The sequence below is a fragment of the Aegilops tauschii genome, chromosome 2, assembly GCF_002575655.3.
Source record: "Aegilops tauschii subsp. strangulata cultivar AL8/78 chromosome 2, Aet v6.0, whole genome shotgun sequence".
Lineage (NCBI taxonomy): Eukaryota > Viridiplantae > Streptophyta > Magnoliopsida > Poales > Poaceae > Aegilops > Aegilops tauschii.
Genome location: NC_053036.3, coordinates 150,279,466 through 150,299,109, shown reverse-complemented (window position 1 = coordinate 150,299,109; position 19,644 = coordinate 150,279,466). Strand labels below are relative to the sequence as shown.

General features: G+C 47.7%; 1 protein-coding gene across 1 annotated transcript; it reads left to right on the top strand.

Moving 5' to 3' along the window:
* The first annotated feature begins 7,563 nt into the window (after nucleotides 1-7,563).
* On the top strand, nucleotides 7,564-9,279 carry LOC109741030 (cytochrome b561 and DOMON domain-containing protein At4g12980-like). Its single transcript, XM_045233021.1, has 3 exons — nucleotides 7,564-8,297; nucleotides 8,346-8,624; nucleotides 8,802-9,279. Exons 1-3 carry the CDS (start codon nucleotides 7,632-7,634, stop codon nucleotides 9,048-9,050), a joined length of 1,194 nt encoding a protein of 397 aa, XP_045088956.1. The 5' UTR covers nucleotides 7,564-7,631; the 3' UTR covers nucleotides 9,051-9,279.
* Nucleotides 9,280-19,644: the final 10,365 nt, after the last annotated feature.

Here is a 19,644-nt window from a genome sequence, read left to right as displayed (position 1 = left end):
TCACTCAAAAGTTCCAAAGAACATCACTGGGTTTTAGCATAAAGTTTAATTATATGCATCTACTGACATCTCCAAACACTTGGAAGAATTTTTAAAGAAATATTTAAATAGGTTGTAGTGCAAAAATGCCTACTGGACCAGATTTGAAAAGCTGATGTAGAACTCAAAATCTCCAATAACCAAAAGATATTTTTGCATAAAAGTGATGTGGAAACATCACATGACATCCCCAAATTTTGGTGGAAATTTTAAATGCATTTTTCAAATGGTTGCAGTGCAAAACAGGCTCCAAATTCATGAAAAATCTCTTTAAAAGAATAAAGCTCAGGGAAAAACAATCTTGCAATTAAATCCACTGATAAAGAATTGTTTCATAGAGAGAGCATACAAGTCCAATAATACTTTTGGAAAGTTTTTTCACTTGAGGTAAAAACCCATAATATCAAAAGGGTAAATCTAGACAAATGGAAAAGTTTAATTTCCTGGCAAAAATTTTAATTAATAAAACAGGGTCAAAATTTTGGGGTGTCACAACACCACCCCCCTTAAGAAAAATCTCGTCCTCGAGATTTGTTACAAGCTGTTTTGAACAAACATTGCTCTTACCAAAAGAAAACATTCTACTGTGCAATAAAAATGTGGCTACAGTGAGAGGGTAACTGGTTGTCGATCCTGTTCTTGGGTCAAAGCCACAGATATACTCATCTCATAAATGTGACACATTACTGTGGGTGCCGTCGGGGTTGGTCTTGGTAGCTGCGCCCGAATTTAAAAAAAATGCAACTGTACGCCAACGTACATATGCATAGCTACTACTCCAAGAACAGGGGCGCTCAAGCAGACAGCATTCAATAAAAGCGATATAGGACCACACAGTTACAAAGCGTAAGAAAACTAAGGCTCGATACTACTCAAAAGACTTAGTCTACTTCGTTAATGTCTAAGTGGGCTGGCCTGGTGGACGCCGGGGTTTCTCCACGGGTCTCACCGTCGGGATTTGCTGGTTGAGGTTGAGGGGCTGCAGAGTCGGGGTAGTGGTGATGACCATCGCGGGGGTTGCTGGCCACAATCCCGTTGGAACGAGTTCCCAAAAGGCGACGAAGCGCTTCTGGGGACACCAAAGCACTCTGGTTGATGGCTGGGGCAGACCTCAAGGGATCGATGGGGTGTCCGAACAGCACGACTGGGTTGTCGGCGTCGGGCTCCGTTTCTCCTCTCGCCGGGACTCGGCGAACCAGTTCTCCACGAGCTGCGATCAGATCAAGGGTGACTTGATCGAACAGTTGTTCTAGTGCGCTCACATAGCGCACCAGATGCAATAGTGCAGGATCTGTCTCGTGATCCCCGTTGGTAACCAGGGGCGGCCTACCATACCCGTCACGACTGGGGTAGTAGTAGAACGAGCGACAGTTAACTCTGGGCGACAAGTGCCGGAGTTGAACTATAGCTTCTCGAGCTGCCAGTTGGATGGCTTGTGGCTCAAAGGAAGTTGTCCTTCCAGTGAACCTGTAGGGGCGTTCTGGCGACAGACCCCTACCATAGATGTGCACAGTGGCCCAGTACTGACGGCTCTCACCGTACATGGGTCCTTGGTACACAACATATTCAGGAGGCTCTTCTAATGCATAGGCACGGAGGGTGAGGTTTGCGAGCACGGTCACAAAACCTCCAAGGTTGGTTGCTGTGGTCTCATTGTGAACGATGGGGCCAGGCATCGTGGCTTGGTTTGGGAAAGAGGCTGTGCTGTGCTGGGTTGAGGCTAGCGTGCCCTTTTTATAGGAAAAGGGGACTGAGCCTTCCTTCGCACGCTTGCGAAAGAGACGTGTTAGGTGTCGGTCACTGACGCGTGATCGACGGGCTAGGCTGATAGGTTGGGCACCGTCTGCCGAAAAGGTGTCGGGTCACTGTGGGGCTATCTTACGCGAGAAGCTTGGCCGGGATTAGGCTAAGGTCTGGTGGTTTGGTTACCTAGTTTTATTGACCTGGCTAAGATAGGATTAGCCAATGGTCAGCCTGGCTCTGATACCAAGTCTGTCACGACCGGATTTTCGGGATATTAATTTCGCAGAAAATGGCCTTTGTGCTCACCAGCCCCAGGATTACTGTTAGCTGATGAGGCACCAACTTGATACAAGAATTCCAAGCAAAGTACAAAATATGTAGTACAAGACCATTTGTGGCCTAGGAGTACAACACTTGGTTTCTAGTGGTTGATGGCGGAAGCGGTTTGTGGTACATCTCGTCTATGGGACTCCATTTCCCACAAGAACAGCTGACCAGGATAACTCCTATCTTCGCGAGGCTGCTATCGTCAAAGCGTAGGTTCCGGGGCTGTCATCGCAATGGTATCTCCATGCGCGAAATCTGGCCAAGACAATAGCCAGGGACAAGCCAGTGAGTACGTTTGAATGTACTCACAAACATTAAGAACATGGGTATAATATATCAAAACATGCTCCGAAAAATATTTTTATGACGATAACGTCTGTCACAAAATAAACGAAATCCGTGATGCACGCATGCGGGAAGAAATATGAACATGCAATACGGGAGTAGGAATAGGATGCACTGATCGAGTGTCTGAAATGACTCCTCGGAAGGGTGCAAATAAAATTAACAATGCCGCAGTCGGGCGTCTGAGCGACACCACATACAGGGCTTATAAAGAATAATTAAATAACAAGCATGCCGCAGTCGGGCGTCTGAGCGACACCACATAAAGGGCTTATAAAGATTAATTAAATAACAAGCATGCCGCAGTCGGGCGTCTGAGCGACACCACATAAAGGGCTTATAAGGAATAATTAAACAACAAGCATGCCGCAGTCGGGCGTCTGAGCGACACCACATAAAGGGCTTATAAGGAATAATTAAACAACAAGCATGCCGCAGTCGGGCGTCTGAGCGACACCACATAAAGGGCTTATAAGGAATAATCACAGTGAATATCCAGGAGGTAGAACCGTCCCAGGGATACTCAATAATTCAAATAATGTAGATGGTTAGTCCATAATAATAAATATAATCCTTATATGTCACAGGTCATAAACAAAATCTGGTCTAGCCGTTTCTCCATCCGAAGACCGTCACTAGACTCTAGTTTAGCCGTTTCTCCATCCGAATACCGTTACTATGATCCAGTTTAACCGTGTCTCCATCCGAAAACTGTCACTAGACTCTTCTCAGGCTGTTGTCCTTACACATGGACATGGCTATCCAAATAGATATGACCTCTGCAGAGGGTGTACTCTTTACCCACGAGTAACGGATTTATTTAGTCCATCGGGACTAATTCCGCCTACGGCCTTTTAATTGAAAACACGCCTGACCTGCACACACCAGCTTAACTTACCGGTGTCTGGAATCACCCACAACACCTGTCAAGCCAAACTCTAAGTGGGGAGGCTACAACCTCAACGTAGCATGGTATCAAATTTATATACGCGCGCTCTAAGGGGTGCCCCCCTCTCGGTCCCAACTGGAAACACCCATGCCCCCGGACCAGGTGGCATGCCTACCAGAGGCCTCCGGTATCTTCCACCATGGCCTCTCTGTACGGTGTGTGCTTTGGTAAGGGGTTGACAACTTACTGAACCGTACCCTACCTGCGGCAGGGACAAGTGGTAGAACAAAACAAGAAGGGGAAGTCACTGAACAAGACTCGATTTACGGCCGACCCAGGAGGTCCAAGCATTCTCCATAAGACAAAAATATTCCCATTAACAGATAAAGTCACCACCCATCAAACCTCACCATGCCATACCGGACACACTCGTCTTGACGAGGAACTGGGACAACTCGTGTCTACCCAAGACAGCGACCTTCTCGGCTTCCTTCCGGTATGCATGAAAAGCTCACGAGGATGACTACTATCAACAGCATGACCATTACTACCAGCAAAGAATCTCCATTGTGCATTCATGCGAATGATTTTTTTATCGGCACGTAAAAATAACGTATGCTCCAAGTCAAGTGGTGTTGTAACCGTATCAAAACACCACACAAAGATATTTTGCTAGAGTTCACAATGCTTGCCTTCAAGAGTATGCAAAGGGTGCATTTTTTTGAAAGTTTTCTTCCCTCTCTCCATTCCCTATTTTGAAAAATATGCAAATAACAAATATTTCAACCACAGTACAAAAAGTTGTCTCAAATATTTTTGGAATAAATCTTAAAATAAACTAGATGAAATTTGAGAGAGGTAGGAAAAAGAATCAACTCATTTGGAGTTTTATTTTAAAAGATATAGCCAGTCAAATCTCTGTTTTAAAAAAAAACCAGAAGAGGAAAACGTTTCGGGGGAGAATACGCTTTCGCAGCATAGGAGACGTACTCCGGGGTTTTACGCGACCACTTAAGCCAGCGTGGATGGCGCGGGGGTCACTGACAGTGGGTCCAGGGGGCCCATTGGTCAGGTTTGACTATTCCCCCCTCTCCCTCCTTTCCTCTGCCCGAACGGGAGCGGGTCTCCGGCGATCGCCGTCGACGAACGGCGGCTCCTCGAGGGCACCTGAGGGCAGGGATGGACCCGCCAGACCGGGGCGGTCCTCTCGGTGGTCGTTGGGTCGATGGTGGTGGGAGGAGTCGCCGGCGGCGAGCTCCGCGGCGGAGGGGGCTACGGGAGTGAAGTGGGTTTTGGGCTCCGGTGGTTTCCGATCGAGGCTGAGGCGCTGGGCAGCTCTGCAAGAGCAAGGGGAAGTGAGTGGTGGCACTGGCTGGGCGAGGGAGTGCCTGGTTGCGACGAATGGCATCGGAAGGCAGCGCCGGCCGAACCGGCCGGAGTTGGGGGAGATGGACTCTTCCGGCCAATCCAGTGCTAGGGGAGCTCTAGGGGGAAGGCTTGAGGTCGCTTGAGCGCTCGGAGAGGTTCGGGGTCTCCTTTTATAGGCGCTCGAGGCTGATCCCGCGGCGGCCGTGGATAAGGACGGCGGCGACCGTCGCTCTGTAGCCGGAGGGCGACGTGGCGGCGACGAGCGCGTGCCGACGGGCTTCAGGATAAGCTCGAGCTGTTCACAGGGGCAGCTGGCGCGCTGGTGTGGCTTGGGCGGCGCCGTCCATGGCAGGGGCTCGCTGCCGACGCCGGCGTGCCGCCAAAAGCTCTGACGGCGGCGCTGTAGGGCGCCAGAGGTGGCGTGGAGAGTGGGCGAGGGTAGTGCGTGGTTCTGTAGGCGAGCAGGGGCCAGGGACGGGACGCGACGACGGCGGCAGTGCGACGCGACGGCTCGGTGTGCGCGCGTGCAAAACGTGCGCTCTGGGCGCGCCCAGAGCACGCAAGGGACATGCTCGACAAAATGCCAAGGCAGCCTAGAGCGCGAGGGGGAGGATGGCAACTAATAGGGCAGGGATAGGGATAGCTAGGAGCTTAGTGGACATGATTGCTGGGTCAGTGGAACAAGATCATAGTGCAAACTAGGAAACATGCCCAAAACTGACTATGCACACCAAGTGTTCGACAGAATGCCAAGTGCATTTAGGCAACTCTTGGAGTGGCCAAAATCTCCAGATCAGGGTCTCTCTAGATGTAGGTGATGATGGCAAGGTCATTTGGGCAAAACCAGGAACTTGCTAGTGCAAGTTTTGCAAAACTACAGTTTTGGACAGAAAGAAAAAGGTCTCATTGCATGCACTTAAAATCCTCCAATGGGTCCACTCTCCTGGACTTAAGGGTTTTGTAGGGAGGGCTACAAGCAGGAAAAAGCTCATGGGCACTAGAGCAAAACAAAATAGGGTTGCAGTACAAATCACCAAACTGGACCAGAATGAAAAAGAAGTTGATTCACTCAAAAGTTCCAAAGAACATCACTGGGTTTTAGCATAAAGTTTAATTATATGCATCTACTGACATCTCCAAACACTTGGAAGAATTTTTAAAGAAATATTTAAATAGGTTGTAGTGCAAAAATGCCTACTGGACCAGATTTGAAAAGCTGATGTAGAACTCAAAATCTCCAATAGCCAAAAGATATTTTTGCATAAAAGTGATGTGGAAACATCACATGACATCCCCAAATTTTGGTGGAAATTTTAAATGCATTTGTCAAATGGTTGCAGTGCAAAACAGGCTCCAAATTCATGAAAAATCTCTTTAAAAGAATAAAGCTCAGGGAAAAACAATCTTGCAATTAAATTCACTGATAAAGAATTGTTTCATAGAGAGAGAGCATACAAGTCCAATAATACTTTTGGAAAGTTTTTTCACTTGAGGTAAAAACCCATAATATCAAAAGGGTAAATTTAGACAAATGGAAAAGTTTAATTTCCTGGCAAAATTTTTAATTAATAAAATAAGGTCAAAATTTTGGGGTGTCACACTAGTTCACATCACCATGTGATTAACACTCAATGAGTTCTAGGGTTTGATCATGTTATGCTTACGAGAGAGGTTTTAGTCAACGGGTCTGCAACATTCAGATCCGTGTGTGCTTTACAAATCTCTATGTCATCTTGTAGATGCAGCTACCACGCGCTACTTGGAGCTATTCCTAATAACTGCTCTACTATACGAATCCGGTTCACTACTCAGAATCATCCGGATTAGTGTCAAAGTTTGCATCGACGTAACCCTTTACGACGAACCCCCTTTCCACATCCATAATTGAGAAAATTCCTTAGTCGACTAGATACTAAGGATAAGTTCGACCGCTGTCATGTGATCCCTTCCTGGATCACTATTGTACCCCTTGACTAACTCATGGCAAGGCACACTTCAGGTGCGGTACACAACATAGCATATTGTAGAGCCTACGTCTAAAGCATAGGGGACGACCTTCGTCCTTTCTCTTTCTTCTGCCGTGGTCAGGTCTTGAGTCTTACTCAATACTCACACCTTGTAAGACAACTAAGAACTCCTTCTTTGCTGATCTATTTTAAACTCCTTCAAAATCTTGTCACGGTATGTATTCATTTTAAAGTACTATTAAGCGTTTTTTGATCTATCCTTATAGATCTTGATGCTCAATGTTCAAGTAGCTTAATCCAGGTTTTTCATTAAAAACACTTTTCAAATAACCCTGGATGCTTTCCAGAAATTCTACATCATTTTTGATCAACAAAATGTTCATCGATTCTAGGAATGTTCACCTATTCAAGAAAAATCTTTAAAAAATGTTCACAACTTTTATTTTTTGTAAATAGTAAATGTTCATGAATTAAAAAATATTCGAATTCTGTAAAAATATTCAAGAATTTGAATTTTTTTGACGATTTCAAATATGTTCACAAGTTTTAAAAATTCTTTAGGATTTAGAAAAATTGTTTATGATTTCATAAAAATAAGAGTGATAGTGTATCTGGGTGATGCAGCAAAATGTGGTCATTGGAGATTATAATTTTTTGTATTTCCGTTGCAAGCGCAGGGACCGTTTTGCAACTTTTTTACAGTAAATAAGTACTATAAAACTCGAGCCCATTCCTGCATGTCGGATTGCGCGTCCAAACCGCTCACCACGTCCCTCGCATGAACAAAACATATTTCTCTTTCAATTTTTATTTTATTTTTGGTGTGCGGGGAACCATTTCTCTCTCGTTGACCGTACACAGAATCTCACATCATCTCCACCATGTAGCTCGCACTATCAAAGCCGTACGTACCATTCTTCTTTCCGGTTCGTCTTGAGCTTGCTCCACCCGCAATGGGATGCCAGGCGAGCCGCCGGATCCTCCTCCTCCTCGCCACCATAGTCGTCGCCGCGTCACTGTCACCACCCGCCGCGGCGCAGACGGCCAGCTGCGCCGACCACACGTTCTCCGGCGGCCGCCTCTACGCAGCATGCAGCCCGCTGGAGGAGCTGGACGCCAGCGTCCACTGGACGTACCACGCGTCCAACGGCACGGCGGACGTCGCGTTCCGCGTGCCGGGGGGCTCGGCGGGGTGGGCGGCGTGGGCCATCAACCCGTCCGCGGTCGGCATGCTCGGCGCCAACACCGTGTTCGCCTACCACGACCCGGCGACCGGCGTGGTGGCGGTCGCGACGGCGGTCGTCGACAGCTACGCCCCCGCGTTCGCGGACGGGGACCTCGCCTTCGCCGTGCACAGGCGCGGCGCCGAGTACACCGACGGCGTGTACGCCATCCACGCCACGGTCGCGCTGCCGGGGAACAGCACCAGGCAGAACATCGTCTGGCAGGCCGGCACGTCGTCCCCGGACGGCCTGCCGGAGAGCCACCAGGCGTTCGGGGACAACGTCATGTCGTCCCGGAGCTGGGACTTCAGGTCGGCCGAGGCGGCGGTCGTCGTCGACGATGTCCCTGCCGCGCCAAGGGACACCGTCTACCGCGCACTGCTACGCCCCAAGAATGTACGCACGTACGACAGTTTGGATCGCCTTTGTCTTGGGGAAGCTTAGCTGGTTTGTACGTGCGTGCAGATCCATGGCGTGCTGAATGCCGTGAGCTGGGGCGTGCTGCTCCCTCTCGGCGTCATACTGGCGAGGTACATGAGGGTGTTCCCATCGCTCGATCCGGCATGGTTCTACCTCCACGTCGCCTGCCAATGCAGCGGCTACGTGATCGGGGCGGCCGGTTGGGTCTTCGGCCTCACGCTCGGCAGCCCGGCAAAAGGCGCCCTGCAGCACCATGGCCACCGCAACATCGGCACCGCGCTTTTCGTCCTATCAACGCTTCAGGTCAGTGCTCTGCAATCTGTTCAGTTCAGTTCCCCTCTTTACATTACAGATGGGCATTTGATGACATTTGTCGATGAACAATCTTCACATATTTGATATTTTTCACTACTTTGACCAACAAATTCACTGCTGTTTTCTACGGAGTATATACTTGCTGAAACGAATTGGATCGACCAGGTTTCTGCCTTGCTGATCCGCCCTAAGAAGACCGTCAAAGTTCGCTTCTACTGGAACCTGTACCACTGGTCCGTCGGCTACACCGTGGTCGTTCTGGGCGTCGTCAATGTCTTCAAGGGCATCGGCATCCTACAACCTGATCACAAGTACAAGAACGCCTACCTTGGTGCCGTTCTGGTGCTCGCTGTGGTGGCCTTCGTCTTGGAGCTTGTGACGCTGACGGTCAGGTTCAAGAAGGGCCGGCAGTAAAAACTCCTGTCGTGGTGCTTAGACTGCCTTGGGCTTATCTGCGTGGTCATTTGATGTACTGCAACCGATCATGGCTCGGCAAAATAGTATTTTGAGGGTATACATGTAAAACTGGGGAAGATGGAACGGTAAGTTGTTTTTGTACAGTAGTGTTGGTTCTTCCTGACATTATCTACGGTAATGAGCGGGCAGTGTAGCCGTGATGACAGTTTTGACCGAAGTTTATACAACATAGCAAAATTCAGCAAGAACAACACCACCATGGTGCGGGGCTGTTGTGTGTGTGTTACGAGGTAGGCCCGGGGCGATGTTGAGTGGCCGATTCATGTTGGGTGTCTTTTGGTTGCCTGCAGAACCTCCAATCAGGCTGAGTTGGGTCAAAAAAATGTGTTTAGTTGCAAACAAATTTGACTCCCATCGGCATGAACTTTAAAGCAGCCCAGAGTCTGGCTCGCTGAGAACTCCCGAATCGGCAGTTTCCAGTGAGCCAAGTTGAGTGCGATGTAAAAGGGAGGCAGTGCGCTTGTGACGATGCAAGGGGAAATCGTGTGGAGATGGCGGGAGATGGAAATCGACCGAGGCAGGATGGCACAAAATCTAGGCTCACCGCCCCCCTCCCAATTTACTCGGTCACCACTAGCTCTAGGACAAGCACTTTCTTTGCTCTTAGCACCGATGACGGCGACGACTCAAATTTGGGCAAGTGGCAGAGGGGCAACAACACTCTCCGGCAGGACGAGCTGCTTCTCCCCTCTTCTTGGCCACCGTCTGGTCCTCCTAGACTTAGCCATGCATGCCCCCCTTCCTCGTCGTCGTCTCCGAAGCTCGTAAGCAACATGGAACCCCCTCCCCCTATGTTAGGTCGTTTGTTAGGCCATTAGACACGACGTAGGATAGATTTCCCATTGCTCACGGCACCATCGATGTTGCCTAGGTTATGGAGGAACGAACGAAGCTGGTAGTTCAGGCAACATAACTGATAGTTGTGATTCAGGCATGGTTCATGTTGATCCACAAGAGAGTTATTCGTCGTGGTGACAAGCCTGTCATCCATTCTGCTCCAATGTTAGCCCGGGATAAAGAGAGGATAACAAATCTGAACCACATCTACAACTGCAAAATACACATAGGCTTTGTGGATGCCAAGAATGACAAGAGCACCTTTCACCAGGCTTGTGCAAACCTTCAGGAGCAGGGGGCTGTTACAAGATAGCATCCACACCAGTGTGGAAGAGCAAGTTGCCATGTTCCTTCATGTTGTTGGTCATAACCAGAGGTTCAGGGTTAACCATAACACATTGAGAAGATCAATAGATTCCATTTCCCGATACTTCAGGCAAGTGTTATATATTGTTGGGGAACTGAGAGGAGAGATGATCAGGTCACCAACCGGCCGGACTCCTAGCAAGATTCACACTAGTCCAAGATGGTATCTGTTGGGGATATAACCCCACGATATAACCTGCCATATTGGGCCGGGTTATCCAGGTGGCGTCTAAGGAGCAAGACTCAAGACGGGCCGAGGCGCCCAGGTGCAAGACCAGTTGGGCGGCTCTAGAGTGGGCCGGCTTAGGGCCCAGCATCCGAAGACGGTGGCTCATAGTACCAAAGTCCAAGTCGCCAGGAGTTTCCTTACTTAGGAGACAAGTTAGAAACATACTAAGTCATGGATCGTAGTACGACCCGGACTCTTGTAAGCCCTGGGTCTCGACCTGTATATAAAGACGAGTACCAGAGGCAGATATGACTAAGTTACAATTGATCAATAGCTAGGTCAAGCGAATCTGCTCGAAGTAACAAGCAGGAAGTAGACTATTACCTTGATCGTGAGGGGCCGAACCTGGGTAAATCCGCGTCTCTCAATTCTGATCAACCCCGACAAGCTAACCACCTAGTTGTGATGGTCTCATGACTAAGTCCTCACACTAGGACATATGCCGTGACAAAACCACGATAGTTGGTGCCCACCGTGGGGCCAGCGCACGGTGGGTTCGAGTTCTTGAAGGGCTCTTCCCTAGGGATCGAGGGGCACGTCGTCGGCAGGATGACGAAAAGTCGCCGCGGCAAGCTCTACATCGACGACTCAATCGAGTATGGGTACCGGGTCCCCTTTGGCGGAATCCACGTCTTCATCGGCTAGATCGGCGGATCTGAGCCTGAGCCGGACATCTGCACCGACATAGTCGAGCTGGCTCAGCACGCGCAACCTGCCCAAGTTCCATCCGGCCAGAAGCATGTCTTCGTGGGCTTCACGCAAGGTATGGAACTTGCAGAAAATTCCATGTCTGGAGGGGGCACTCTCGTCTGCTCAGGTAATGAGTCTTCGACCGGGGAGACCGAGTCGATCTACCAGCTGCAAGACGCCAGGCTTGGGGGCTGTCCCGATGGCAACATTATTCCGGACCCCTATGAGCCGCTATGCCGAGCCGCCATCTTCATGGCAGGGACAGTGCCGGCTCTCAATTCCACGGCGGCTGGAGCAACAACAACGACTGACCCCTCAGCGTCCGGCTCGGCCAGGCCTACGGCTCAAGTTCTGTCTGAGCTGATGACCACCCTGACGACCTTACTGGGGACTGAGGTTACTGCAGAGAACTAGGCAGAGCGCAATGCGGAGATTGCAAAGCTTCAAGAGCAGATGACCAAGGCCCAGGAGGATATCAATGTTGAAAACACCCGGACAGCCAAGTTGCAAGCTCAGATTAATGCAGAGGCGGAGCGTTTGAAGACAGAAGCTTGGCATCTAAACCTTGAGCAGAACGTGTCCAATGCGGTTCATCAATGGAGGTACCGGAGCCATTTGCCTCCGAGTTATGAACCCACATGTTTTTTCAACACGCCAGGGGCAGGCCCAAGTACTCCAGGAGCACCGGTAATACCCCAGTTAACCTCTGATGTACCGGGGAGCAGAGTAGTGGTGCAGCCACTCTAGCTAGAGCCGTCCCAAAGGGAGGAGCCGGCCCTCGACCCCCGCCTTGTTCGGACACCACCATCGCATTTTCCGACGCCACCGGGTCACTTTTCTAACCCGGTGGATAACATAGTAGCGGCGGCAACCCGGCTCACTGCGATTCCCATCACCGGCGAGTCACGAGTCGCGGTTGAAACCTGAAATGCCATTGAACTTTTGCAGACAACGATTTCTCAGTAGGCTAATTACTCTTACAGCCGGCATCGTGTACATTCGACCCTGTTGCCGAGTCGTAGCTACGGCTGGCACGCTGAGTCGTCGGCGGTTTCCAGCAGCGAACGATGTCATAACCCGCCCCATCACCCGAGGACTGATGCTCAAGGAATTGTGGACGATGCAAGAGTCCGTCGCGGGGCAGAAGCAGCAAACCAGGGGGCTTATCAGTTGCCCCCGGTAGTTCCTTCAGCCTTGGTGGGAGCCGGGTCGAGTGCCAGAACCATCGGAGTGTTGTTCCTAGTGCCGGCTTTACATAGCGAGTGCATGCCTAAAGACTTTAAGGGTCTCCGCAAAGTACCCAACTACACGGCGGATCTCCCTCCGGAGGCTAGGATTGAGAGCTACGAGCTGGCCATGGATATGTTGGACGTCAGTGATGCGGTATGCGCCAAGTACTTCACTATGATGTTGGAGGGGGCGGCCCGTACATGGTTGAAGAACCTGCCCCCAATTCTATCAACACTTGGGTGGAGTTGAAGGAGCGCTTTATCAAGAATTTTCAAGGAACGTGCAAGCAGCTGACGACAATTGTTGATTTACAGCACTGTTTGCAGCGTGATGATGAGTCGGCCCATCATTGGGCTCGCCGGGTTGCGAGCATTATCCACTCTTCCGATAGCATTTAGGCAGCTCAAGCTATGTTGATCTTGGAGAAGAACTGTCACTTTCAGCCTCTTGTGCAGAAGCTCGGGCGGCTTAAGCGCAAGTGCACGGATATGGGCAATCTCATGGACGTACTTACCAGATATGTTGATTCTGATAGTATAAAGGATCCTAACTCTGATGATGATAAATCTGGCAAGGGCAAGAAAAACGGCGGCGGCAAGGGTCAGCAGCACAACGCCTCGACGCGGAATGGTAATCATAATAACCATGGTAATGGTGGAAAGCACAGACACCCCGATGGCGGGTCAGATTTGATGGCTAACACCAATATAGGGTATAAAAACCAGCGTCGCAATGGCAAGCAGCCTTATAATGGGGGAAAGCCCAAGAATTATGAGGAAGCTCTTAATGCACCATGCCCTAAACACAGGTGTCCTACCAAGCCGTCTAGTCGCGCCTGGAAGGATTGTTATATCATGCAGGAGTATAGGAACCAGTTGTTTCAACAGCAACATGGCAACGACAATGGGCCGCCATGCGGGTCATGCTCATGAGGTTTTCAAGGAGCCGGCTTTTGCATGGTGGCGGCTCAAATTCTGGTTATCAGAGCCATGGTGGTCATAATCAGCAGTCTAGTCAAGGTAGTCAGCAGCAGAATGATCAGTTATGATATTAGAGTAATCCTAAGCATCTTAACAGCGGCCAGTACCATGTCTTCACTACGATCACTTGCAAGCATGACCTGAAGTTCATAAACAGGTTGCCAATGCAGTTGAGCCGGTTGTACCGCAATACTTAAGGTGGTCTGAGCACACGATCACCTGGAGCCGGGCAGATCACCCGCCCCGAGTTGACGATCCGGGTCATCTGGCCCTGGTGGTAGCCACTCAAGTGGGCGGTTATAAGTGCACCAAGGTACTTATGGATGGTGGTAGCAGCATCAACATATTATACTATGACACTTTTCTGCAGATTAATCTGACAGAGAAGGATCTTAAGCTGTCTTCTATGGTATTTCACAGAGTCGTGCCTGGCAAGTTGGCTTACCCTATCGGAAAGATTGCTCTGGAAGTGGCTTTTGGTGATAAATATAAATACAGAGCAGAGACACTGTCGTTTGAGGTGGTCAAGATCAAGAGTCCTTATCATGTGATGTTCGGATGGCCGGCTTACGCTAAATTCATGGCTCACCCTTGTTACATATATTTGCAGCTTAAGATGCCCCGGCCACAAGGGACGATCACAGTTCACGGAAATCGCAAGATAGCCCTAGAATGTGAAGAGGGAGATGCTACTTATGCAGAGTTAGCCTGTTCTACTGATGAGCTCAAATTTTATAAGGATAATGTGGATCCGGCTGATATGACCCCTCTGAACAAGCCCACTACTGAGAAGGACCCTCTGCTCAACTTTAAGTCGGTAAAGGACACACAGCAAGTGGATTTTGTCCCCGGTGATTCTTCTCAGCAGTTCACCATTGGGACTGGGATGGATCCCAAATGAGAATCGGGACATCTTTGCATGGAAACCTTCTGACATGCCAGGTGTACTGAGAGAATTCGCTGAGCACCACCTTAATGTGGATCCTAAGATGAAACCTGTCCGACAGTTCCTCTGTCATTTTAACGAAGAGAGACGTAAGGCCACTAAATAAGAAGTGGCCCAGCTCTTAGCCGCCGGGTTCTAGTTGAAGTTTTTCACCCTAAGTGGTTGGCTAATCATGTGCTTGTGCTCAAGAAGAATGACACTTGGCGTATGTGTGTTGATTACATAGATCTTAACAAGGCTTGTCCAGCTGATCTGTTTTATCTCCCCTGTATTGACCAGATCATTGATGCCACGGCGGGTTGTGAGAGTTTATATTTCCTAGATGTTTATTTTGGTTTGAAGGAAATATGCCCTAGAGGCAATAATAAAGTTGTTATTTTATATTTCCTTATTCATGATAAAGGTTTATTATTCATGCTAGAATTGTATTGATCGGAAACCTTAATACATGTGTGAATACATAAACAAACACTGTGTCCCTAGTGAGCCTCTACTAGACTAGCTCGTTGATCAAAGATGGTTAAGTTTCCTAACCATTGACATGATTTGTCATTTGATAACAGGATCACATCATTAGGAGAATGATGTGACGGAGAAGACCCATCCGTTAGCTTAGCATAATGATCTTTCAATTTTATTGCTATTGCTTTCTTCATGTCAAATACATATTCGTGTGCGAGGCCTTTCTCCGCATCCCACCTCACTTCGGCCTGTGGCTGAAGACCTTCAATGTGAAGCCGAAGGTGGTGAGTGGTCAACAAGCAGAGTGCGGAGGTGCCATGGTGGGCAAGATGCGCAATGTCACCTGGCTTGAAGGCTCCTTTGTGGAGACGGTGAAGGGGTGGCAGTCGGGGTGGTTCTACATCACCGAGCCGCACGATACCAACCGGGCGGTGGCCCCCGAATTCTGATTCGGAGTTCTGATGCGGCTCACCTCCTGGCAAGAGAAGGGCCTAACCCGGGGTTCTTCAAACGAGCTGACTGGGCTCCAGACGTGCGTCCAGAACATGATAACTAAGAAGATCAAACTTGTCAACATGATCCAGGTTATGCTTATTCGCCGGATCCTTCCATGCCAACGCCGGACCTACTATTCATGGGAGTTCGATCCGGGCAAGCACCAGATGCTGCTGGAGCTCTTCGGTACGACGCACGAAGACATCTGAAAGTGCTCTTCAAGGCCGGCGAGACACCACCGCATACGACCGAGGATCGTGGGCTTTGCTTAAAGCGCCAGGCTAACTTGGTAAGCTCTTTCATGTTTTCAAGGTATAGCCTTTACTGGCATATTTTGAGAAAAGAGTCTAAGCCTTCCTATCAATTTCTTTTAGGCCTGGACCGACATAGCGGGGCGGATTAATTGTCCAGCTCCGCTACCCGAAGATGAAGAGACCCCACTCCTGACGAAGATGTTGTTTCCAGCGCCTTATGATGTGCCGGATAAGAAGGCCAAGAAGACGGCCAAAGGGACCAGGAGTGGTCTTCACCGAAAGGGTGCTTCGGACATGTCGTCCGAAGACGGGACTGACTCTTCGGCTGCCGAAGACGACGGCGAGGAGGAATAAGAAAGCGGCTCCCCCTGAGGGGGGAAGGAGGAAAAGGGGGGCCGCCACCAATCTGGAGGCGAAGGTGCTACCTCTTGAGCACTGCGTTGGTTTTCCCTTGAAGAGGAAAGGGTGATGCAGCAAAGTAGCGTAAGTATTTCCCTCAGTTTTTGAGAACCAAGGTATCAATCCAGTAGGAGGCTATGCGCGAGTCCCTCGCACCTACACAAAACAAATAAATCCTCGCAACCAACGCGATAAGGGGTTGTCAACCCTTCACAGTCACTTACGAGAGTGAGATGTGATAGATATGATAGGATACTATTTTTGGTATTTTTGTGATAAAGATGCAAAGTAAAATAAAAGAAAAGTAAAAAAGCTAAGGAAATAACTAAGTGTTGGAAGATTAATATGATGAAGATAGACCCGGGGGCCATAGGTTTCACTAGTGGCTTCTCTCAAGAGCATAAGTATTTTACGGTGGGTGAACAAATTACTATTGAGCAATTGACAGAATTGAGCATACTTATGAGAATATCTAGGTATGATCATGTATATAGGCATCACGTCCGAGACAAGTAGACCGACCCCTGCCTGCATCTACTACTATTACTCCACACATCGACCGCTATCCAGCATGCATCTAGAGTATTAAGTTCATAAGAACAAAGTAACGCCTTAAGCAAGATGACATGATGTAGAGGGATAAATTCATGCAATATGATAAAAAACCCCATCTTGTTATCCTCGATGGCAACAATACAATACGTGCCTTGCTGCCCCTACTGTCACTGGGAAAGGACACCGCAAGATTGAACCCAAATCTAAGCACTTCTCCCATTGCAAGAAAGATCAATCTAGTAGGCCAAACCAAACTGATAATTCAAAGAGACTTGCAAAGATAACCAATCATACATAAAAGAATTCAGAGAAGATTCAAATATTGTTCATAGATAAACTTGATCATAAACCCACAATTCATCGGTCTCAACAAACACACCGCAAAAGAAGATTACATCGAATAGATCTCCACGAGAGAGGGGGAGAACATTGTAGTGAGATCCAAAAAGAGAGAAGAAGCCATCTAGCTACTAACTATGGACCCGAAGGTCTGAGGTAAACTACTCACACTTCATCGGAGGGGCTATGGTGTTGATGTAGAAGCCCTCCGTGATCGATGCCCCCTCCGGCGGAGCTCCGGAACAGGCCCCAAGATGGGATCTCGTGGGTACAGAAGGTTGCGGCGGTGGAATTAGGTTTTTGGCTCCGTATCTGATCGTTTGGGGGTACGTAGGTATATATAGGAGGAAGGAGTACGTCGGTGGAGCAACAGGGGGCCCACAAGGGTGGAGGGCGCGCCCCCTACCTCGTGGCCTCCTCTTTTGTTTCTTGACGTAGGGTCCAAGTCTCCTGGATCATATTCTTCCTAAAAATCACGTTCCCGAAGGTTTCATTCCGTTTGGACTCCGTTTGATATTCCTTTCTGCGAAACTCTGAAATAGGCAAAAAACAGCAATTCTGGGCTGGGCCTCCGGTTAATAGGTTAGTCCCAATAATAATATAAAAGTGAATAATAAAGCCCAATAATGTCCAAAACAGTAGATAATATAGCATGGAGCAATAAAACATTATAGATACATTGGAGATGTATCAGGCATCCCCAAGCTTAATTCCTGCTCGTCCTCGAGTAGGTAAATGATAAAAACAGAATTTTTGATGCAGAGTGCTACTTGACATAATTTCAATGTAATTCTTCTTAATTGTGGTATGAATATTCAGATCCGAAAGATTCAAGACAAAAGTTTAATATTGACATAAAAATAAAATACTTCAAGCATACTAACAAAGCAATTATGTCTTCTCAAAATAACATGGCCAAAGAAAGTTTTCCCTACAAAATCATATAGTCTGGCTATGCTCTATCTTCACCACACAAAGTATTTAAATCATGCACAACCCCGATGACAAGCCAAGCAATTGTTTCATACTTTTGACGTTCTCAAACTTTTTCAATCTTCACGCAATACATCAGTGTGAGCCATGGACATAGCACTATATGTGGAATAAAATGGTGGTTGTGGAGAAGACAAAAAGGGAGAAGATAGTCTCACATCAACTAGGCATATCAACGGGCTATGGAGATGCCCATCAATAGATATCAATGTGAGTGAGTAGGGATTGCCATGCAACGGATGCACTAGAGCTATAAGTATATGAAAGCTCAACAAAAGAAACTAAGTGGGTGTGCATCCAACTCGCTTGCTCACGAAGACCTAGGGCATTTTGAGGAAGCCCATCATTGGAATATACAAGCCAAGTTCTATAATGAAAAATTCCCACTAGTATATGAAAGTGACAAAATGAGAGACTCTCTATCATGAAGATCATGGTGCTACTTTGAAGCACAAGTGTGGTAAAAGGATAGTAACATTGTCCCTTCTCTCTTTTTCTCTCATTTTTTTATTTGGGCCTTTTCTTTTTTTATGGCCTCTTTTTTCCTTTTTTTCGTCCGGAGTCTCATCCCGACTTGTGGGGGAATCATAGTCTCCATCATCCTTTTCCTCACTTGGGACAATGCTCTAAAAATGAAGATCATCACACTTTTATTTTCTTACAACTCAACAATTACAACTCAATACTTAGAACAAAATATGACTCTATATGAATGCCTCCAGCGGTGTACCGGGATATGCAATGAATCAAGAGTGACATGTATGAAAGAATTATGAACGGTGGCTTTGCCACAAATACGATGTCAACTATATGATCATGCTAAGCAATATGACAATGATGGAGCGTGTCATAATAAACGGAACGGTGGAAAGTTGCATGGCAATATATCTCGGAATGGCTATGGAAATGCCATGATAGGTAGGTATGGTGGCTGTTTTGAGGAAGGTTTATGGTGGGTGTATGATACCGGCGAAAAGTGCGCGGTATTAGAGAGGCTAGCAATGGTGGAAGGAAGAAGGGTGCGTATAATCCATGGACTCAACATTAGTCATATAGAACTCATATACTTATTGCAAAAATCTACAAGTTATAAAATCAAAGTATTACGCGCATGCTCCTAGGGGGATAGATTGGTAGGGAAAGACCATCGCTCGTCCCCGACCGCCACTCATAAGGAAGACAATCAATAAAGAAATTATGCTCCGACTTCATCACATAACGGTTCACCATACGTGCATGCTACGGGAATCACAAACTTTAACACAAGTATTTCTCAAATTCACAACTACTCAACTAGCATGACTCTAATATCACCATCTTTATATCTCAAAACAATTATCAAGCATCAAACTTCTCATAGTATTCAACACACTCACAAGAAAGTTTTTACTAATCTTGACTACCAAGCATATTAGGATTATTTAAGCAAATTACCATGCTATTTCAGACTCTCAAAATAATCTAAGTGAAGCATGAGAGATCAATAGTTTCTATAAAACAAATCTACCATCGTGCTCTAAAAGATATAAGTGAAGTACTAGAGCAAAACTATATAACTCAAAAGATATAAGCGAAGCACATAGAGTATTCTAACAAATTCCAAATCATGTGTGGCTCTCTCAAAAGGTGTGTACAGCAAGGATGATTGTGGGAAACTGAAAATCAAAGACTCAAATCATATAAGACGCTCCAAGGAAAACACATATCATGTGGTGAATAAAAATATAGCTCCAAGTAAAGTTACCGATGGAAGTAG

Bases quoted from the DNA above. Each gene is read 5' to 3' on its own strand.
- LOC109741030 (XM_045233021.1), top strand. From the start codon at position 7,632: ATGGGATGCCAGGCGAGCCGCCGGATCCTCCTCCTCCTCGCCACCATA. The intron at 8,298-8,345 runs GTACGCACGTAC...GGGGAAGCTTAG, and splicing joins CACTGCTACGCCCCAAGAAT to CTGGTTTGTACGTGCGTGCA. The intron at 8,625-8,801 runs GTCAGTGCTCTG...TGGATCGACCAG, and splicing joins TCGTCCTATCAACGCTTCAG to GTTTCTGCCTTGCTGATCCG.